Consider the following 24,435-nt stretch of genomic DNA (forward strand, 5'->3'; position numbering starts at 1 on the left):
AACTTACACATAACGAATGAAGATAAAATATGTATAATAAGAAGGGGGAAAGAGATCTATCGGATCAAGGAATTTGCATACACTGCACAATTCTACACCGTATCTAGCAATGATATTTGGGGACCATAAGTGATACTGCTCACTACCACACACTTTTTGGGAATTCTCATACTTACCGCAATAATGATAATAATAATTAAATAGTTTTGTCTCCAGATGGACGGCGCTAGTATCGCAGCAAAACTATATATGATTTTTAACAATAATGATGACTGAAAATATTAATTAAATATCAAAAATCCAAGCTTTAAGTAAATTTTATATCACAAAAAAAAAAAAAAAGGATGCCACGAATTTATTTGAATTTTTCAACTGAAATTCAATAACTTTTCTTGTTTAAAATTTGAGATTCTGTCAAGTTTTTACTAGATAGAGAGCACCCTCGTGGCTATTCTTGTAAATCAAAGATATATATATATATATATATATACCTATCTTAATATTAATGAATATCATATAAATTCAGCAGTAGTGTATGAGGAAGACTTATACTGTTTAAGTATTCCTTGAGTAGAGTCACGAATGATTATTAAAATTCAAACATAATCTCACATCTATGCTTCACGATACTCAAAGGCCTGCTATTTGCGCGCACCATATTTTAGTCAATATTTCAATCCTTCAGCATTATCATCATAATTAGAAATTGACTAACGTATAAAAATTAAAATCCAGTTGAAATAGTAATTGGTTAATTTATTTGGGTAATGATATACATTTGAAATATTAATAATATCATCATATAATTGAGAAAGAATATGGATTATAGTTTATTGATCTATTCTAATTCAGATTATCAGCCAGTTATAGTCATAAAACGCCTGGAGGAGAAATGTTTACAACAATTCACCGTCAAAGAATCATGTTGTAATAAAAACATAGTGGAACCAGAACAACATCAAGACGACTTTTTCAAAGTCAATCGTGATTGTACGATAAAGTTTCGTAATAACATATCCATCCAAGAATTGTTTCACTCAAAGGAGGTTATTCCGTCAATACTCGTGGACTCTGAATCCTAATGATTTATCATCCTGTGTATATTTGTTCGTAAATAAGTCTTAAATACATTATTATATCATGTAAACTTAATAATGATCTATATTCATTTTATGTTTCAGTATGTGCGGACTATCCACTCATTCAAAGGCTCCCTTTATCATCTTTAAAAATTTATAACGGGATTGCTTATTAGAATATTATATGATTTATTGTAGAAATTAGAGGTGTATTGTGATGCGAATACAATGCATGCACTTAAACTAATGGGTGAATCACTATGCATGTGTATTGTGTAGGTAACCATGCCAATTAATATTACATCTTGTAAACTTCACGTTAGATATTTCTTTAAACAAATCCATGACGAGACTCTATACTTGTATATCTTCAATATGAGTATGAACTTCAAAAAATAAATCATTAATACTAATAGATGTGCGAATATACTTTGTTAATGGTTTAAATGACTAATTTCATCCAAGACTTCAATAAGCGGAGCTTTTTGTCTCCGAGGAGACAACGACCTCTCATAACTTCTTTGATCAACTTTATCAACTATATTCAAAATAGATTTTGCTTCATCCTTTACTTCTAAATAAGAGGACTCAGTTTGATCGTTTTTCCAGGCTTGTTTTTTGTGGGGATTTTCCATATTTTTGATGCTGAATGGTGCAGATATAGTATCAATGTCTGTGCTATGAGGATAGTCTGATATGGTGGGTGTCAAAATGTTTTTTATTTGTTCTGACTTTATGAACAATGCCGTTGGTTCAGAATGCTCCTTTGCTGAGTAACTTTCTTCTGATAAGGTTTCAATTTTTGTATCAGCAGGAGTGTTTAACAACTTCGTGAAATGAAGTAAATCATGTGAAGACGGATTCCCGTCATCAAAATGATCTATTTTTGATTCTGTATACTCTGTTTGATTGTTGGAATTGAGTAATTGTATCATTTCTATTGAGCTGTTTTCACACTTTATGGGGTCGGAAGATTTATTATTAGAGTTTTGAGCAAATGCCTCAGTATATAATGAGGAATCATTCTTGATATTTTTAAACATTAAAGCCTCTTCTTCAATTACTAAAGATTCACTGGATCCTTGTTTCTCAATCGTTGTAACTTCTCTCAACTGATTATGTTCAAATACACTATCGATATATGATGAGTGATTATTTGCAAGTTCGGTACTCTTTGTGACTACCAATTCTTCGATATTAGAAGAGCTGGAAAAGTAATCTTGCTCCCCATCAAATGACGTTTTTAAATCCTTTAAATTGTCTTTTGATTCCAAATCATTAGATTCCCTAACTGATATTTCCGAAATGGATGAGCATACATTTGATAATATTAATTCATGTTCTTCATGACTCGGAGATTCTTCATCAATCCCTTCCGTACTTTTAAAGGAATCCTCATAAGTAATAGAGTCAATCCCTTCAATTGTACCCTCCTCATTCCAAGAACTCTTGTTCTCCTCGTCGTCTTTTCGACATACAATATCTGTCACGTTATTCTCTAATAGAGACATTACATCATGACTCGACGATTCTTCATCAATCCCTTCCGCACTTTTCTCGCTTTTAAAAGAATCTTCATCCGTAATAGAATCAGTCTCTAGAACTGGAGCCTCATTATTCTTAGAACACTTGTTCTCCTCGATGGCATTCCGATCTCCACCATGGATTATATTATTTTTCAATGGAATATACGTCATATCATGTCCATTTTCCGTAGCGTCAGTCTTAAGCGTCTTGAGATCAAAATCAGATTCTTGTATGTTAAGTGAGGGAATAATACTATCCATGACTTCTGAGGCATCTTTGACTAGATCATTAAATGCCAAATGATGAGGTGAGGAGGATGCGTGATACTCATCCATGAGCTCTCTTCCGCGCTCCACCTCAGCTTGAAGTAATTCTGCCTCGTTTCGGATCCCTCTTTTTTCGAGGTTTGCATTGCGGTATCTGTGTAGGTAAAAGATAAAGAGATGTAAGACTATATAAGAGAATATTGACTTAATGAATGCGATGTTCCCAATTCTACATACAAAAATATGCCTGTATGTTGAATATATAAAATTGATTGCATCTAATGTGAGCTGATATCAAATTACATTTATGTAGATTCTACGTGTACACATTTTATTATCCTACTCATTAAAATGAAAAGCGAAGTTTTGTCTCCACAAATATATATGAAAAAGTGTTATAAATAAGAATGAATATGCCTCACGTAAGTAACATTAAAGAAAAACATAACTACATGGATCGCATCTTAATGCATATTTATAGGTAAGAACATACATATGTATTACATATCGACCTACATCATCGCTTGATCAGTGATCATATCACCAAACTTCAAATTCGGATATCGAACAAAGAAACTTACTCTAATAGTTTCTTGATGCCATCCTCAATACTTTTTTGTTCATCTCTTAAATACTTTTCTTTAAGATCTCTCTCTGCTTCGAGTCCACCCAAGGCCCAAGCATTCACAAAGGATCTCTCTTTATCCGAGATGGGCCGTGTATCCAAATACGTCAAGGCTTTACATTTCAAAATCATATTCCTTCTGCAAAGAAAAAAATATATAGGTATTAAAAGCTAATTTAATATCAAAATAAATATATGTATGTATAATCTACTTATAAACCTTGGACTCTATCAGTTTAATGTATCTTTTCTAATAATATACTATGGGTCATATTATATGAATTACGATTTGCCTACGTAGGTACTTGTATTCTCATACAAATTACAATTAAAACTAAAGATCCACCTAAATATTGAGGAAGACAGTCATGAGAAAAATGTGTGGATTTAACATAATTAGATCTAATTTTAATCATCTCTTAAATTAACTACAACAAAAGCCACTCCCTAGGAAATAAAATGTATTTTGTAGAGATGTAAAACTAACCCACTATTTTGGCTCAGAGTAAGTCTTTACGTAAAGGAGTAGGAATAGTCTTGGTCATTGAGTACGAATGATAATGTTTATTCTATAGTGTTTAATCGAACCAACTTTATCTGATAACAAGATAAGGCCAAGACTTTGAGAGGTCTTTCGGACCAACTGAAATTATTTCTGGTATTTTTAATAGATGCTGTATAACAAAAAAATCATATGCTCTAGGAATATTACTCAAAGAACAATTTAAAAAGATTATTCCCGTATTAAAAGCTACATCAATGAAATCCAATGCATGCTCAATGTGGCGTCTGGTAGTAAAATATATTTTCCGTATCCGTAATTATACACATATGTGCCTAAAGAATATTTATAAGAATATATATATATTTATTTCTCGGGGAAAAGCTTTATACATAAAGTCTCATTGGATTGATGACGACCCATGTAAACATTAGGTTATGTTGCATATATTTTATGATCCATCTTTCGAACTTTTATAGATCGAATACAAACATTGTAATTAGATTTTATTATTATTATCATCAAATAAATTGATTTATGGAAAGACAGTTACAATCCTAATCTTTATGCCTCAATTACTAGGAGGTAGTTTGACATAGGCAGAGTGAAATTTAACTAAATATACCAACATATGTCTGCTATTGTTCGAACTTATATGAAGATTATACTGTCAGTATTTTTTCAACCAATTGCATTTGTATGTATACCAATTTTGCAACCGTTCCTGGATACAAACTATGGTTTTAGAATGATCAAATTTAAATTATAAATTATGAAAATTAGATCAAATAATTTTATTTGAAGAATAAATAATTAGACTTTTAAATGTATTGAATTATTCTTTGTTTTCATTGAGCTAAAAGCAAAAATTGTAGCAACTGTTTCAGGTATTCTTCTACATAAACATAAGTGATTTTAATGGAAAATACAATTTGAATGGAATATTCAGGGACGTCCGTAGGATTATATTGATGCCCTTGGGTTTTTTTTTTTTAAACTTTCAAAAGTTTAATATTTTTTCTCCGCTCCATATTTTGATCTAATTGACCTTTTTCTTAGACAATAAATCAGCATAAAAATGGAACATTCTTCCATTTCTACTCCATACAGTTGTATACAAATCTGGATTGAACATTTGTGTTGTCTCATAAAAGACGGAGAGTTACCATGAAGATTTGTTGCAGAGTTATTATTCAGAGCCCTTCAGAGGACTCTCAGTAGAAATTGAGGATTGATCTAATACTAGTGATGAAAATCATGTGTATTTTGGGCATGTTAAAAAAAATAGTTACTGACAATCAATATGGTAACCCTGACAATTTGAAGAATGTTTTGGAGGAGAGAAACTTTGAAATAAGGAAGACGATGTTCCTAAGTTAGTCACCCCTATTCTTCTCTTTTCACTAGGGGGAGAGATCCCCCCCCCCACTGGAGGAACATGCAGTAGCTTCTAATTTGAAGCCAATCAGAATGTAGAGCTCCTAAACCCTACATTTTTTGACTTGAGTGTCCACTCTTTGCATAGAGTACTTTAGATCAGCTATAATCAGCTGAGACAAAGGAGGGGAGGGGGGAAGTAATTAAACAAGGACATTGGAAAGAATGACTCAGATGTCTATCCTCAATTCTACTCGGAGTCCAACAAGGACTTAACATAATAAATCCGTAAAAATATCGTCGTATTATTTTTTTCTTCTTAAACTGTTATTTTTTCATTCTTGAGGAGAGAACACATGAAAATAAGTATAGAGTAGTTACGTGTGAGTGTTCTTATGAAAAACAGAGTGTGATGCCGAGGAATTCTTGTGGAGTTATCTTCTATGTTATAAAATCGATTCCTCGTGACGTCATTGTTTTTTTTTATTTTATCTTTTTTTTAATTATTCAGCTCTATAATAAAAATATATTACATAAATAAGTAATAATAAAATATATTCGTAATATATTTCATTATAACAAAAACAGGAATGTTTTTGCACGATATGTGCAATATATATCTCATATATCTAATTTGGGTTAATAAACTATCGATAAAAGTTATTTCTTATGCACAAATTGCTTTGCCTTACGAGGAACTCGTCCAGAGCGAATTAAATTCGTTTATAAAGATACTAAATTTAAATGAATTTGTTATTTCTTTCCCTTATCTAAGGTTGAGCAGCGTCTTTCTTAAAGGAACATTATGTCAACGTGTCACAAAATGAAATTATATATATAAAGAAAAAAAAATTACTAAAGTGAATTTTAATAAATTAGTTCAATCATAATTTTATACGGAGTAAATTAGAATAAAAAGTTGGAGAATTATATACATGAAAGAAATAAGTTATAATTAGTGATAGGGCGATTGGCAAAAAAATTTCAATTCGGATTCGTTTACATTTTAAGTAATAGTTAAAAATACCAGTTTGCCATCAATTTCTAAGTATTATAATTGATGAAATACCTCTGCCCACTGAGCTTTTTCCAAGGGGAATTTTCCCAGAGCTAGTAATCCCATGGCAAACTTTTCAAAGGCAAATTTTACAAAGATGAGCTTTCTGAGAGCCCTTTAGAAAATGTATTCCCCTAAATTAACAATATCTGCACCAGCCGCATGTGTTTAGAATACTTTTGTTCACGTTTAGTTTGTGTTCAATTTGTTTTTTTTCCAGTTTTCGAAGATTTTTTATCATAAATGATTGTATATTATAATATTTTATAAAATTAAAACTCAAATGGTCGTTTTGTAGTACTTGACGGATTTATTTCATAACTTTTTTTTTATTACTTAAAAAGTAATTAATAGTTCATATAACAATATTGCAATGGCGTATATTTATACGGCCTATGGATGTTGTATAGAGAATAATTATTAGTCAAAATCTTGAAGGATTCATCTATTTCCAGAGTGCTTACTCACTCATACCCTACTCGTTATTTGGCGCATTCACATGGGCTTCCCCAGGGGTGGTCTGGAAGGCTGTAGCACCCCGTCAGTTAAGATAAATTCCTTAATAGGGGGGGGGACATTTTATACAAAAAATGTAGTCTTTTGTGAACTATGAATTTTTGAAATTTTGTTCCAAAAATGTAATATTTGATTTTTTTTGGCTATATATGTGAATTTTTGAAATTTTTGTCAATAGATTTGGATTTTTGAAATTTTTTGTGGGAATTTCCAACAATTTTTGCATAATCATTGCATATTTGGGAAGAATTGGCTAACTAACTGATGCTTCTTGTTAGACGAAAGATTGCGATACACAAAAAAGGTAACATTTTGCATTAAGAACAAATTATCCAATTTATATATTATACATATTTTTGTAACAATAAAAAAATATATTGGGGCTATAAACGTGTTCAACACAGCAAGGGTTTATAGTAAATACGATATATTCATAATTGAAGAATAATTTAATTTATATGGACACAGTACAAATATTGTATCGTAATAATGAGTCTTAAAAATACAGAAATATCATAAATCAATAACTTAAATATACCTACTGTGTTCAAAAAACATAACAGCTCATTTATAAATACTTATAGCAATGACTTTAAACCTTATAAGGAGGTCCTAGTCTATATCAGCACCAAATAACAAGGGCTCACTGTAATTGATTTAAAAATTTTAACTTGTTCGTACAATGTACGTACATAGAATAACTTTTAGAATCAAGGGATTTGTGGTAAATCCTTGAGGACTCAAGGAAAGAGTCAAATCCCATAAAAAATTATTTTCCCTCCATAAAATGTCACTTTTGAAATACCACAATGGCGTTAATTTACACCATCGTTCCTCGTGATGTTGGCAATTTTTTCTTCCCTTCGTACAATTTACCTTTTTAGAACTTGATTCAAAGGATGGGTTTTATGTAGATTACGTAGACTTGTCTTATAAAACACATTCAGACACCTAAAGGACAAAAAAGTATTCTTGTAGTCAACTTAAAATATACCAAAAAATGCTGGTGTCATCCTTTTGCCGTTTGGGTTATATATTTGTCAGCTGCTGTAAGTTCCTACTGATTTAATTGTGTGCATTGTAGTCCTCATACAATATAACATTGCCTTTAATATAAATGAGATAGCTTAAAATTGTTTGCTGCTATAAGTTCCTTCCATTGAGTACTGTGTATTCATCATATAATACAACAGTCGTTTTAATATTAATGATATATTTTTCATATTTTTGGAATTTACGAGATAACTCCCTAATAATGTAGAGCAAGCCAAAGTGTGGTCATGCAATAAAGTGTTAAAACTTGCCTTGTTTTATCATGCTAAAACTAATGCTTTTTTTTTTTCATGTTCCTTTTTTAAATAATATTTTAAAGACTGATGATCTTGTGGCTTGAGTGTTGTCGAAGGGGATTCTTACGGTGGGTTTAGTGAAGTCCTTACGCACTCATTAAGCACGCATAATATCTCCCTTTTTATTTTATTATTGCATTTCATTTCATCAATGATTTCGAAAATAAAAAGTTATTGCCCAATAATAACAAAAAGGAAGAAGAAATACGTGCTCCATTGTGCATGAGCACACTAGAGCACGTATTTCTTCTACTTTTTAAGTAGGGAAAGGGGAACAAATTATAAAATGGAGACGTCATTAGGGGCAGAAGGCATTTTTTTTATTGGGGGGCTTGTCCATTTTTGACAATTTTGACATATTTTTTTTTCTTTCTTAAATGCCAAATTTGATAAATATATATTTTTTAGAAGTAACAAAGAACGTTTTCAATTGAAAACAAAAGCAAATTGTTTCACAATAATTATGACTTCCCCCCTAGATTTTTAGTTTTCACAAAATATATACCAAAAATAGTTAACATCATGAAATGATTAAAAATTAAGAGGGAATACGAAAATAAATATCATAAATAAATATTATAGCTTTAAATTCCCAGCATCCCATTTGTATTAATTTGCAAAATATAAAATCGAAAATTAATTTTCTTAAATAAATGCTAAAAAAAAATAATTTATTGAGAAGATTATCATAATTTTCTAGAATAAATAAAAATAAAAGAGAAAAACACACAACTCAGTTACAACTTAGTGCTAAATTTAAAGCTCCAACAGACGTTTCTCCAATCATTATTTATTTATAATGGAATTTATCCATTATGATCTTTGTTTAAGAATAATATCTAACTCATTAAGACGAAAATAAAGAACCAAATCTGAGGCAAAGTCCGAATCCAAAAAAAATCCCTTAAGAATACGAAAGGAAAAACCGGCATATCTTGCTAAAGATGCTAGAATCACCATCCAAATTTCTCCAAATCGTAATTCATTGGCAGGAGTAAGATTGCTTTAGAAATTATTAATGCATCGTTTACTGTACATTTCAGAACTGAAATCCATTTGCAGAGAAATCCCATACAAAATAAGGCCTTTCATGTAGTTTAAAGGCACACCCACCATGCTCAAAAACTCCACATTATGTTTTCATAGACATATCAGATCTTTAGGTCGTTCAACTATCCTTGCAAGGTTCACTGAAGAAAATACAACTTGTTGGAACTTGGAACTGAGCCGTAAATGTCTTTTCTTCTCCAATACTAGTGTCAATCTTAGAGATACATATATTTATGATATGTTATTGTCACGTGAAAATCAATAGTGGCGCTATATGTCATCCTTAAACATAATAGTATAGAGTTTGACTGACCCTTTTAGCGGATGCCAAACTTTTCCAATTAAGAGTTTAGTTGTATGATTGGTTCTCATGTCTTTGGAATCATAACAAATTATTTACTAATGACTTCTCGTTCCAATTTTGTATGGTGTTTATTCACTCCAATGAAAGCTTTCTTGTTTAAATTTTGCCGTATCCATCAATTGTGGGGCTCGTCTCAAAGGTTGGAGATGCTAGACATAATATTCTTTGATTTGGTCCGCACAAGGGAGTATGTATAAATCTATTCCAATCATGATGTAGTTATAAAATGAGCTATTAGAGATCCCTCATCGCCACTTCGATTCTGAGTTGAAGGATAAATCCATCATTACCTTCGTATACATTTTTGGCGATACAAAACATAACTTAATAAGGATTTATTAATAATTAGTAATTATTAGTAATTGACTTCTTGTTCTCTTGAGTCCGGTAACATATTTCTAATGGAACAAAATTAGTAGACATTCCTCCTCCTCCAACCCCCATTCTTGAGAACGTAGTCGCAACATATGGGATTGACGAAGATATTGTATAGATCTATACAATTACTTTTAATATTTATTTATTGCAGTAACTATCAAAATCAGACAAAAATGGCGTCATTTTTCCCAACAAAAAATTGGCAAAACAAAATTTTCAATAAGAAATAACCAAAATTTCTTTATAGAGATACATTCCTGAAATTATATGGTAGAGATAATCAAAGGACACGAGAGAGTAACAAACCATTTATATGTCCAAGATGGCGCGGAGATTATAAGTTATAATAAACAAACCATAAAATAACTAAACAAATTAATGTTTGTAATCCATTCAGATCATTACTTATTGTAAATAACAATCTTACCCTTTTACGCCAATCTCTCTGACTGTTGGGCTATTCTATATTTGATAATAGGGACAAGTTGACTGATTGTTTAATAAAACAAAGTTATGTAGATCAATGTTCAAAGGAATAAAAAAAGAGGCAAATAAGTAGATAACCAACAGCTGGGTAAAAAAAATGTATAGGCATTGTTAATGTTTTGAAGAACCCCTTGTGTTGAAGTAATTTTAGTAGTCCAACAACATTTTTTATCGCTATTTAAGCCACAGAATACTTAAATGACAATCTAAATTTTCAATCCGAGTTGATTCGACCTATGTAGCCTTTTTTTTTGAAAAATCACGTAATAAAGTGGTTTTTTTTTTCTCTCTCGATTCAGAGCCATATTTTGAAGTGAAACAAATATACAAACAAAAAATGTGATACTGTGGCCATTATTTTATATAATACACGCAACCTCATCAAAACTTATGTGTAGGTACTAATTTGATTGTCAAAATTCGGAAAAAGTAATGAATATTTAATAGGATTTTTTATCAAAAATAAAAATATAGTGTTTTTATTATAAGAATGACAAATGACATATGTTCTATTGAAGCCCAAAAGACATGTTGTTGGTAAGATTATTTTAAAATAAGAATTTATTTTATCTGGATGTCGTATATTTAACAAGTATTTTTAGCATTTTAATTGATATTCATGAGTTCAAATACAAAATTTAAATGACGTAGTTATTATAATTGTTCAACCGTTTAACATTTAATTAAATCCGTTTTATTTTTAGGGTGTCTTTTTTAACAATTTCAATAAAGGCGTTAACAAAAATAATGTCTCTGACGGAGGGTTTAAACTTTAAAAAAAAAAAAAAAATCATCCCCGAAATTAAAATGAAATTAATGTATAAAATAAATAAAAAAGTCATCTACGAAATATATAAGGTTATCCAAAAATACGTTCTTGTAAAAAAGATCATTAAAAACTGTAAGAATTGTTTTTAATGCAACATTCTCAACTTTAAAATTATTCAAATGTGCCGCCCTGTCTATATAAAAGCAAACTAAAATGATTTTTTTAACACTGAGTCTGGATTACACTTGTATGTATTGATCGAACATAGAGATGTTTGTTCAATTTAACCCATAAATTATAAGGATTAATTTTTTTGAGCTGTCGAGAATTGCACTTAAAGTAGTAGCATGGATTTATCGTTACAATTAATAGACTTGTTTGAAATGAGGCCATATATGTGCCAAAGGAAGTCTGACAAATCAAATGAAGATTTAAAACAGTAGACAAAATGCTTGGGTATGTCTAATCATCCTAGAAATTTGAATACAATGCCCATAATTGACCAAAATACGTCTATAAAATATTGGAATATAAGCCTTATATACAATGAAACAAATTAGTCATTTGCCCTTTGCTTGATTTTTGTTCAAGATTGTTTTTCCATTAACTCACAACAAATCTTCAATAATCTTGTACTGAATTAGTTATTAATAATATTTTGGAAAGATCAAAAATCTTCTTGAGGGAAGATACTTTATTTATTTCTAGAATGATTTTTTAAGAATAAAGGCCCAGCCTTCTAATTTCCTTTTTTAATGTATGGTGTTTATATTTTCTCAAATGACGTTATTTTTAGGAAATAATTTTCCTTTTTGTTTTAAAAATAAACTTCTTTATGAAAGGTCAATCCTTTTTCTATTTTTTTGGCCTTTTTTTTGTTTTTTTCTATATATTTGGGTAATTTTACAATAAAAATGGATTTGACTTAAATTGGGTATCCAGTATCATTGATAGAAGTCCTACCCAAAAAAGAAATATTGCATCTCTAACTTAATTTATATTTGATTTTTGATGTTTTATATACGAAGGAATTAGTATTTTGATGATTTTTGTATTCTTGATATTTCGTAAAAAAAAGCAATGATAGACAAGTATGATACATAATTGAAAAACTATGAGTTAGTTGACCTTAACTTAAGGTAATTTCATCAAATTTTTCTTATAAAAATGTAAGCCGGGACATTAGTTTTTGACCTGAAATATTTTAAGGTTGGTGGACATTTATTTTTCTTTTCAACATTCTTTGTTTGGTTTATATATGATATAGAACATACTTATATAAATAAACTGGAGCAATTGTGTAAAAAATTACTTAAACAAACATTATAGTTTATACTTAATGCTCCGGGGTAGAATTTCAACTAATATTCTAAAAATCCATCTTTAAAAAAACAACCATAAACATAGAAATGAACAATTATGATAAATATTTGTTAAAATTTCTTAAAACCCTTTTTAAAACACATCGATGATTAAGTGAAGTTGATGGAAGTTACCAGGTTTCTTCCCCTGAAAAATTCCATGACACACATCCTGATTTCGGAATTTTCATTGTGAGAGAGACATAGCGGGCTGAAGCTGCCAAGATGATACCTCTCAAATCATCCTCCCGAATAAGCTGATAGTTAGTTAGTCGGCTAGCGATGATGGTTTTACAATTAAGAATTACAAAGTCCAGAGCCCTTGTTACCTCAGAAGTTCCACCCTTTTCTTTGAAATACTAAAAAGAACAAGACCTTTAACATATTTTTCTTCCCCATTCGTCAGTCCTTTAAGGGTGGACATTGATTTTTTTTTTTTTGTAATTATCTTTCTAAAGATATAACACTTATAAATCTTTTTTTTTAAGAAGTCATTGTGTGGTTTACAAAAAGCATTTCTTCATTTATATAGACTATTTTTTAAAAAATTTATTAAATTTAGCCACATGAAACCTTTTTTTAAAAAGAAAAACAACTATATTAATAAAGTTACGATTGTTCGTAGGTAAGGATTTACTTTTTTTTCATAATAAAAGTTAAAAAATATATATTTTATATAAAATTATCTATTGCAGGGCAAGGTGAGGAGCAAGTTTACCCTATAAGGACTGTTTGATGTACAAAAGTTGTCACTAGAGTGCTCTCTATCCAATTATAACCTGACATGATCTCAAATTTTAGAGAATGAAAGGAAGTCAAAATTCAAATTATTCCGCGGGATTATTTTTTTTGTGTTATAAATTTTCCTTTGAGCTAGGATTTTTCCCATTTGATAAAGTTTTCAGTCATAATAAACGTTTAAAATTTTAATTAGTTTTGCTTTGACATGCGCCGTGCATCTGCAAAAAAGTTGTGCAGAACGTAACATAGTCTATATATAGGTATAACTATTTCAACAAAAAATAATTCTTCCAAAATGCCCAACACTTTAATTCAAAAAGGTTCATAATGCTTCATAAGACTTTTCAGAGACTTTCTCAAGGTTAGGTATATCTTGTAGGTACCTGGTGGTACATTCATGGAATATACAATGAAGTGATCTTATTAAGAAACTTTATCTAATCAAATTACATTTACTTAAACATATACCTACGTTCCACTTATGTTGGTATGCTTTGTATACAAGAGTCATTAAACTGGACGTGAAGGGTATTTTAACATAACTCTTTAAGAAAATAATTCAGGGAATACACAGAATTGAAATCGAGATGGTGAAATAAAAGCCTCACGTAACATGATAATGCGTTATGAAATAGAGGGAGAGAGGATTAGAAAGTGAAGTAACATATTGAAAGATACTCTAGCCTGTATATGTAATTTAATACCAATATGAAAACGAACAACCATCATCAAACTCCTCTCATTAATAGTCTATACACACAAATATCATCTAGAAGAAAAACTCATGAATATAGATTAGGATCGTCCACGGGGGGTTGCGGCTAGGTTTCTTTAATTTTTTTCCCAAAGCTTTTCACAGAAAATTAAATTTTTTCAAAACTTAACTTTCGAATATTAAAATTATGGAAAAAATTTCAAAAATCCAGTTCTATTCACAATTGTTTTTTTAAAATCCATATCTATTTCAAAAAATTTTTTTTTTTTTTTAAATTCATAGTTATTAACAAAAAATTTCAAATATTACATTTATTGGAAAAAAATATTCAAAAATCCATATTTACTCACAGAGAACTACATTTTTTGAAAACATTTTTCAAAAATTAAATTTGAAATATTACATTTATTGAAAAAAAATATTGAAAAATCCATATTTACTCACAGAAAACTACATTTTTTTGAAAACATTTTTCAAAAATTAAATTTCAAATATTACATTTATTGAAAAAAAATATTTAAAAATCTCTAGCTATTCACAAAAATTAAATTTTTTGTAAAAATTTTTTCAAAATTTAATTTTTTCAGAAAATAAATTTTAAAATCAATGATTATTCACAAAAATTAAATTTTTTTCAATTTTTTTTTAAAATCCATAGTTACTCAAAGAAAATTAAATTTTTGAAAAAAAATTTCAAATATAGTGAAGCTAAATCCGGATAAATAAAACTTTTATTTTCCCAATGTAAAGTTAACTATATCCAGATTCTTTCATATCGAAATTATTCAAAAGAAACCCACGATTTTGGAATACTTGGATAATTTCGAAACTTCCCATTTCGATACAACCAATGTTTTATTAGATCCTGTTTTTGACGGATCATTTTAGATTATCCTTCATATAGTGTTTTTCAGGGGGGATGGACTGAAAAAACAATCGGTCCATAAAGTGAGACCAAATCAAAATAGAAACATGAATAAGTTGAAGCTTACTAAGCTGTAATAATTTCCCACTATCCAATAAATGAATGGTTCAACAATTTGGCTATATTTAACTAAAATTAGCTAAGTAGTCATCATTTTTGCACATATCTAAGATTCCATAATAAATGCATTGGAGGCACAGTCTTTCTCCATTTGGTAGTAATTTAAAAAAAAATGACAAATTTCCACCAAAAATGATCAAAATCTGAAGGAAACTTCATTTAATGTTTTCAATTATAAAAAAATCAAAAAAAAAAGAAACATTAACTATTGAATAAAATCAAGGGATGGTATTATTAGTAAACTTGGTTGTTGATGTCTACTCCAAGATGATCAACTTCCAGAATGATGACGTCATATGCAAACTCTCTGCATCCCTTCAATTTTGATCGTTTGATGATTTTAATTTGAAGGGCTAACATAAATGATGAATTATAATTTCTTCATAAGGCCAATTATTTTATAAAATAATTCTATAAACGCAATAAGAGAAAAAGAGAAAATATTAGTTAGTGGCTATTACACATATTATATATGTTTATATATAAATATTTCATGCTCAAATTGCACTGTAGTTATTGTTAATTGCCCAAGAGAGATTACATCATAATTAGCTTTAATATAAAAGAACCGTTATATTTTAGACGAATGGATATTATAAGTCCGTTTGATGGATGTGATTTGAATCTATATTTAATGTTCAATATATTGACAAAATATATGTATTTTTAATTTCGTAAAAATATACAACGCATAACATATAGAGATTCAAAGAGCTTTAAGGGAGCTCCTCAATCAAACTTTTTATTTATTTATAATATAGGTTATAGTGATGTCACGGACTGAGGGTCCGAACCGGTTCATGAACAGATCATCTGAAAAAACAAAACAAAAACAAAAACATGACGTCATCATTGTTGAAGTTGGCGATTTTGGGGGCCTAAACAAACAAGTTTGATAAAAATGGAACCCATTTTTCCTTAATATTAAAAGAAGTAGTCAACTATTGGATATCAAAATGAGACCAACTATTAAAAGGAATGAAATCTTACCGTCTATCAAAAATTATCCCTCTAATGCCTCGCTTAGTTATATATCTGACCCTAACATTTATTCAGAAAATGTTACTACATCGTTATAGAATCTTATTTCCATATTGAAGACAATCATTTAAGTATTTCAATGGAAAGAATAAAATTTTCTTTATCTAATTATCCAACTTTTCTAGAAGACAATAATCGATCTTTTCGTATTTTATAGGAATTTTCAGTACATATTACTTTGATGTAATTGAAATATCAGTGTTTAACATTGACATCAAGTTGTATTGAATGTAGATGTTTAGTCTTTTTTTTAATTCTCAAAGCGATTTGATGGAGTTTACTAAAGATTTTTTTGGAAATTTGTTCATTTTATGTATTTAAAATATCAATTCTCAGCCCCCAAAATGACATACCTTTCAATTATGATGCTTTTTAACCTGCAAATCGTTTTTCAAAATACGTTAAAGAACCAGGTTGTAAACTATTAATTTATATTGACCATGAAAAAGGATAGAGGGGATGGACTAACCCTAGCGAGATTATGGATGGACTTCAACTCAACTGATGCTTAGAAATTCATGAATAAGGACGCAAGAGTAAAATCTTATTAAAAAGGCTGCTCGAAAATATATTTTGTAAATAAAAACATATTTAAGAAAAGTCTTTGACCCATTAAGAACCTAAAAAACATTAGAGCAAAGAACCACATAGAACCCGGAACTTCAAATTATTTTTCCGTTACATCACTAATAGGTGCCTAAAACATACATGTTAATTTTATATACAATAATTTTTCGGAGGGATCTTTTGTTTTCATCATATTTCTATTCTATGTATGATGGACATATAATTAGCCCACACTTCATTTTTTGTCTTTCAACTAATATGTACATGCGTACTAATTTATATTTCAAACGAAAACCAGTGCAAAATAAACTGTATTCCAGTTTATTTCAACTTTCTCTTCGGTTGTCGAAAAATATAAAATATATTTATTAAGAACGACTACTTCTAATTATATATTATTTGAATATAAATGAAAAAATTCAATATATCTAAGTGATATGTCAAATTATATAGAATGGACAATAATGAGATCAATTACACACATACCTATACTCCTTTGTCTTTCTTGGAAAGGGATTCCCGACCAACTTGAGGACACGAAGACTCTCTGCTCCTTCCAAAACATTCAACACACCCTCTCCATCCAAACAATTATAACCCATATCCAAACAAGAGAGCTCTGTACAGCAAAGAATGCTTTCAATGTCTTCTGAGGACTTTAATTTATTCCGTGAGACTTCTAAAGTCCTAAGTTTCGAAAGAACCTCGATTCCCTTGAGGGAGGTGATGTAGTTATTACTAAGGTTGAGTGTTGTAAGGTTGGATAATGAGTCCAGGTGTGAAAGGGTTTCTATTTTATTATTTTGAAGAAAGAGGCATTTTAGAAGGGTCATGTGTCTGAAAAACCCAAAAATTAACTTATATTATTTAATAATAGCAATTAAACAACGGAAGAGAGTTGTCCTGTTAAAGATCACGCAACCTAGTTAGGTTTTATCCTTAATTTACAGCTACTCTTGGTTCAAGCTGTTTTGAGTGTTCATTAACACGAAATCAAGATAACGCCCTTGGTTCGATTTATGGTGTATAATCTGTATTATCTAAATATTTATACATTTTTAATTTGCCTTCATCTATATAAGTGTTTTGATTAATAGGAGATTTATAAAATCCCAACCCATGCAAAGATAATTAAATGAAATTGCATTCATACCCACCCAATATTTTCAATCTTTTGTATGTTGTTATGATCAAGCCAGAGACTCTTGAGGCCCACAAACTCCTCAAGGTTCTCTATATGAGTGAATCCCTTATGATGCAAATAAATAACGTCATTCAATCTTGGGGTCATGTAGAGGTCATGTTGTCGACAAATATCCTTGAGGAGTTTGGAGTTGATGCAGTGGTTTCTTTTTCGAATGGGATTCTTCAAGGTGTTCATGGTGTTGAGAGTAATGATAATAATTATGTATTTGGTTTGTCTAATCAATAAGAGTCGTGACGTGGTTATATAAAAATATTTTGTTACATTAATGTGTAATATACAAATATAGGTGTACAGCGTACGTATATTGTATAATACATTTATTTTACGTTTTACTACCTGGAAATATTCGTTAAATAAATAGTACAGTGAACCCCCAAATTTGGTAACCCTGAGTAACGAAGTATCTATAATTCAATCTAGGAAGTAAATGAAAAATAATGCGTCTCCATTGTTTATGTGGCCATTTTGGGGTGCTAAATAGTTAAGTTTTATAATAACAAAACCCCCTCTTCTTTAATATTAAAATAATTGTGAGCCATTGGATGTTAAAATGGGATCAAAAAATAAAACGAACTTACTGTCTATTAGAAATATATCCATCTTATATATATATATGACCTCAAATGTATTTAAAATATGTTATTATACCGTTTTATAATGTTATTTTGATAGTGTAAATAAAAATCGAATATTACGACGGAAAGAATAGGATATTATTCTCTAATTATCCTTTTTTTTCGTCCCTAATCAATCCGGAAAAATAGTAATTTTTCAAATCTAGCAATTTCAAATGGATTTTTTTGCAGTAACTATTAATTTGATTTCATTCAAATATCACTATTTTGCTTTGGCATCACGTAGTATACAAGGTCTTAACTCATTTTTCATTCTTTAATCTATTTAATAATGTAGTTTCATTACGATTTTTTGTAAATTTCTCCACTTCATTTAGTAAAACTATCAACTCCCAAGATGGCTTCGCTTTCAACAAGGCATGAGCAAACTAAATATAAATATATATTATCTGCATGCTGGTGTGACAGTCTGTAGATTGTTGTATAAAAAATGACATATCCTCAGAAGAATATTAACAGTGCCCTTTATCTGAGTATCATGTGTGCATGTTATTTTTTATGAAATAATATTATCATTCAGGGAGTTGTATTATTTTGCCACAAAAAGTGGTTACTCTCTGTTGCTTTTGTTTACAAACGTATATAAGTACAAACGTCCATCCCCATTATGATTCATGTTATACCGTCAGTGAAAACGCTCAGTTATTAGTCTGATACTTGAGTCATTTCCTCGTGTTCAGAAGCAAAAAGCGCACTGAGAACATAACCCGGTGTTTCAAGAAGAACCTAACGAAGGACACTCACAAGGTAATACATGAGAGAAAAGTAGTTATTAAAGGTAACGACTTGAACTTAACTTGGACTCGGAACCATATGGACTCATACCTGTAGTCATTAAGACTCAGGGTTGTTTTAAAATAACGATCATTGGGACACATATGTAATTGTATGAACTCTTCAATATGTTCAAAAAATCATCCTAAAACTGATCAAATAAGGAGAGTGAAGAATATGATTTGATATTATTTTGATTTTATAACTTGCATCACTTAAGTTAACCAATCATTGTATCAAATGAATATCATTCTACTTAGTATATTATCCACTTCAAGCTGAAGGACTGGAGAAATACCCAGACTCAAGGTATTTTGTATAAATTCAGATACGAATTCAAATCATTCGAAAAAAGTTTTGTTATTTACAGTATTAGCTAAGATTGTGAAATACTTAATTTCATATTATATTAAAACTTAATATCTTGCTCGTAATTCAAAAAGTGTTTATAATCCAACATTTTAAAGTATAATGCTATAACTCTATATTAATTACCTAAATTATTCTTCCATTTGGGGCTCTTGAAACTGACAAAAACTACTTAATTATTTATTCATTTTATAAATGTTTAAAACTGATAATGAGGAATCAATTTATGCAATTTAATCCACTGATTGCGAATTTATTTTTACGCTATTACAATTCAAGTTTTGAAGGATATTCAATATTTCTAACTCCTAATTTTGGATGATATTTAACGATCGATAAATACAATAACATAATCATTTTATTTATAGATTTATGTAATGCAAATTTTATACAACTATGCATTTTGTATGATGAAGGAAGCCTAATTGGGGGAAAAACACTATTATTAATAGAAAAATCAAGGATTCCTTCTTGAGTGGACATTGAGTGTATTCAAAGTTAAACGATGCATTAAATTTTTTTTTATATCCCATTAGATATTTTCCATATAAAGATTTTAGATTTTCTAGATTTTCACATTTATGTATTCAGTAATAAGTTAATTAAATAAAAAATAGGATTCTAAGAAATAGTTATTATTATTCTTCTTAAGATATACCCCCCACTAGTAGTCTAGGTCTGGAGAACACATTGAAACCCACCAAATGATTGATAATTGCAAGAATCTAGAATGTGGTCAAATCTCTGCAGTTTTAGTACACCTGAAATTAAAATTATGTGTGTATATATATATTACAGTTAGTAGCACAAGCAGCATTTGGGGTTAGGGGCACGGTCTCTTAATGTACACTATACATTAATATCTAAGGAGATTTTCTGATCGTGAAACTTGGAAATGCAGTTTAGCTAAATGTTATTCGCAAAGTATCAACATATGACTATGTTTTAATCTAATATTAGTCTAAAAAACAAAAACAAGGCTACTTTTCCTTATGTTTTGTTTTTGACCGAATGTGTAGGCATGAAAATGGAAAGTGGGCAATATTCATGCAAGTAACTATATATTATGTCATATAGACAGAGAAAGTTTTGCCACACAATTTCATCCTTTTCCAAAAGAGGTTTTGAGGTTAAATACACATTCATTTGAACAACTCATCATATGTACTCAAATATAGACCTTTACGAAGGGCTGTCCTATTTTTGGGTTGATATTTGGTTGTCCCTGTACAAATACCTTTTTCGGCTATGGACAATCAAAAAAATTTGCTAAAGTTTGATGCCTATTTTTGGTGATGTAGACATTTGAAGTTTTTTTTTTATATTTCATCAAAGGTAGAGATAAGTAATATCAAGGAAAATTTAACCCTAGATAGTTGAAGAAACAAAGAAACGAAGAAACATTATTTTTAATCAAACAGGGAAGTCACAAATCTTGGAGCACATCTTAGTCACCGTAAAAAATCTAGTTACTTTCGCCTTAAAGCCATTCTTCCTCAAAGTAATTTCACATAAAAATATAATTAAATAAGATTGACACGTTGGTTTTGATATTTTTGGTTGAAACTGATGTCCTCCTTTAAATTTTGTTAATCAAAGTATGTAATATGTATAACTATAAAACGCTATAAATGTTTCTTTCTGTTGGAAAGATGATGAAATTATGCTTTTAAATTTTCATGCATACAACAAAAAAATTTATCACCATCTATTGAATTTGATCTAGAGACAAAATAGGTAATATAATTATTAAAATAAGAAACATACAAATAAATAAACACGGCATCAATTCAAATAGAACAAATGTTAATAACTTTTCCGTTATTAATTATCATGGATTGACAAACAAGCATAGTATGAGATTAGAGCATAATTCCAACAGAAAACAATCATTTAATGTTTTTTACTCTAACAAATATTACAATGTTTGATTAAAACTTCTAAAAGAAAATCCTTTTCAACCTAAAATGAACAATAACGACGTATACACCTCATTTACTAAACATATTCAGTCGAAATATCCTTGAGGCAAAAAAAAAATATTTAAGGCAAAATTTAGGTTAAGGCAAAAGTACTGGATACACCCTTAAGTAATGAGTAAATACTTGCGTACAATATTTTTCTCTGATAAACCAAATACTCAGTAAATGTAAAAAGTACAATTTTTTATTCATAGCATGGAATTTGGGAAGAGTCAAAGGAGGAATTAAAAATGGCGTATTTCAACCACAAATTCATTAAAAGAAAAATATTTAAATGGCATGAGAGTAGGGGATTTAGATGAATGGGCAAACGAATGAATCCTTGAGTCCTCACCATTAGTCATTAATCATGGATGAATGTTATAAATCGGTAAATATAGTTACGGAGAGTAGTTGTTTTAGATAATTAACTCCAAGTTGAAAGTTTAATGTACATATGATATGTAAACACGTTTTCCTTGATTATAAATGGTTTTGATTTCATTTACAGATAGCTAGTAAATACTCCATTAGGGTTTTCTATCTCTGCCTACAAATACCTACATAATTTGGTAATGCCTGTAGAGGCCTCAAATTCCTAGAATTGGAATGTATTCTTTGTTCTAAAGTCGTTCATATACGTTCCTTTATTTATAAAACAATACTTAAATATATTTTTATGTATTTATACTCGTTTTTAAACTTTTTCTGTTCCTGTCTTGTTAAATATTTTTAAGTATAACTATGTATAACTACATATATCGATGAAGAATGAAAGAAGAGACTGTAATACAGTAAAAAAATTCCATAGGCTTCTGTCCTTTAAGTTCTATCAGTAGTATCGTTTTTAATTGGAAGAGCAGGACACATTTTGTAAATGCAATTTGAATATTTATGAGGTTGGAAAAGGGGACACAAAAATGTATTTATGTAGTAAAAAAATTTGGGAAATTAGAATCCTTTTGATTGGCTCTTGTTGTTGTTCATTTTCTTCTTTTAAATGCACAAATTATGCCTTTTAGAGCCAGACTAAATCCGTTTTGTTTACGCATCTAATGCATCGTCTATGCTTATTCCTATTTGCAGTTGCAGGAGCAACCGCAGCATACAATGATGATGAGGTAATTACAGTCTCTGAAATCCTAAAGGGTTCCGTGCTATGAGTAATTTGGGCTTCTCAGACGCTTCTGCAGCAACGAGCCATACAAGGGTCCATAGAACAAGTCCTAAGAATCCTGTAATGAGACAAACCAGTCCATAAACCTTTTCCTCAACCCAACATAGGGTTGTGAACCATTGGTGAGCCCCAATGGCACCCATGATGATAAATCCATAGACAATGAGCCAGGGCAAGAGAAGAGCACGTCTCCATCGTCCTCCAGAGCCTCCAAAAATGACGAGAATGTTGACAAATATACATAAAACTATGGAGCTTGATATCATAACCTATTCATGTTGAAGGAAATAAAAATATGAAAGAGGATGGCTCTTTTAGCGAAGGCCTAATAGCTACATTTACCTGGATCCTTGCAGCAGGTTTTTCTCCAAAAAGTCTTTCATATTTATCCGCAATGACGTCATCCAGTTTCAAGTAGTGAGCAATAAGTAAGTTTAGACTGACAATTGTGAGGATCCCTCCTAGGATTTGGACCCCCATTCGAAGCTTTAGTGGACAACAGATTTTTGGACTATTGTTATTCGTGGACACGGGGCCCATGGAAGCAGATGGAGCATTATCGTTGGTCCCAGATTCATTCATTTCCGTATACAAGGCCCTCACGACCATCCAGCAATATGTTAAGGCTACGGCTAGTAGAAGTGGAATGAGGCCAATACCACGAAGGAGAGAATGTTCCATTCGATTCTCCGAAATGAGTGGCATCGGAAATATGAATAAATACATGGAGATTGCAATAAGAGTGAGGATGTCCAGGGCATAGATTGTGAGCCAAGGAACCAGTAGCCATCTTGTGCATCCTGTTGTGCAAACAATTAGAAGTAAAGTGTTGGCAAGGAGCGAATATTCAAAGAGGGAATCAATGATGATGTCGATCCGCGGTTGACTACAAGGAATTATCCCGTATAAGTTCTCCAACACTCTGAGACGTACATATTCGATAAACACTAAGTAGAACACAAAGATCGTGAGGGTTAGAGTAAAGAGAATGGCTCCAATGGAGCGAACTCCATTAATAAGTGTTAGACAAAAACAACATTTCTTCATCTTTCAAGAAAAAAAGGAGTTTAAGCTTTGTAGAGAGCCTCTGAGTCCATGTTATTGGAAGCCACAACTACTCAAAAAGTATATATTCTTTCAAGGCAGTTGAGAATTTCTTGGCTTTTATCAGAGTCTATAAACATGATAAAATGTATATACATATTTGTGTATCCTTTATGAAGGAGAGAAAGAGAGAGAGAGAGAGAGCAAGGCGCGCTAGTGCAGAAGCGTGAGTGTTATTTAACGTTTCTCCATGCGAAAAACCAGCTCGTATAAATAAAAAGTAGGGCTTTCTCCTTGAGTCCCCTACCCACTCCACTTGCTTTCTAAACTATGTAAACCTTAGAAAAAGAAAAAAAGCAGGCTTTTACATCGGCTTACATATAATTCTGGATCCCTTTGCTATTTTTATTATTTCCCTTTCTATCTAAATATATGTATGTCAGCTATTTCTGT

General features: G+C 30.3%; 2 protein-coding genes across 2 annotated transcripts; both read right to left on the bottom strand.

Annotated features, from left to right (window-relative positions):
• Positions 1–741: 741 nt before the first annotated feature.
• Positions 742–18,550, bottom strand: dtr (defective transmitter release). The gene is made up of 4 exons (XM_040708643.2): positions 17,973–18,550; positions 17,302–17,652; positions 3,454–3,636; positions 742–3,026 (listed from the first exon to the last, which is right to left on the bottom strand). The coding sequence occupies exons 1-4, from the start codon at positions 18,194–18,196 to the stop codon at positions 1,514–1,516; spliced, it is 2,271 nt and encodes a 756-aa protein (XP_040564577.1). The 5' UTR covers positions 18,197–18,550; the 3' UTR covers positions 742–1,513.
• Positions 18,551–21,494: 2,944 nt separating this feature from the next.
• Positions 21,495–24,134, bottom strand: LOC121114619 (uncharacterized). Its single transcript, XM_040708644.2, has 2 exons — positions 23,281–24,134; positions 21,495–23,207 (listed from the first exon to the last, which is right to left on the bottom strand). The coding sequence occupies exons 1-2, from the start codon at positions 23,983–23,985 to the stop codon at positions 22,887–22,889; spliced, it is 1,026 nt and encodes a 341-aa protein (XP_040564578.1). The 5' UTR covers positions 23,986–24,134; the 3' UTR covers positions 21,495–22,886.
• Between the last annotated feature and the right edge of the window lie 301 nt (positions 24,135–24,435).

This window comes from Lepeophtheirus salmonis, chromosome 3 (genome assembly GCF_016086655.4).
Source record: "Lepeophtheirus salmonis chromosome 3, UVic_Lsal_1.4, whole genome shotgun sequence".
Lineage (NCBI taxonomy): Eukaryota > Metazoa > Arthropoda > Copepoda > Siphonostomatoida > Caligidae > Lepeophtheirus > Lepeophtheirus salmonis.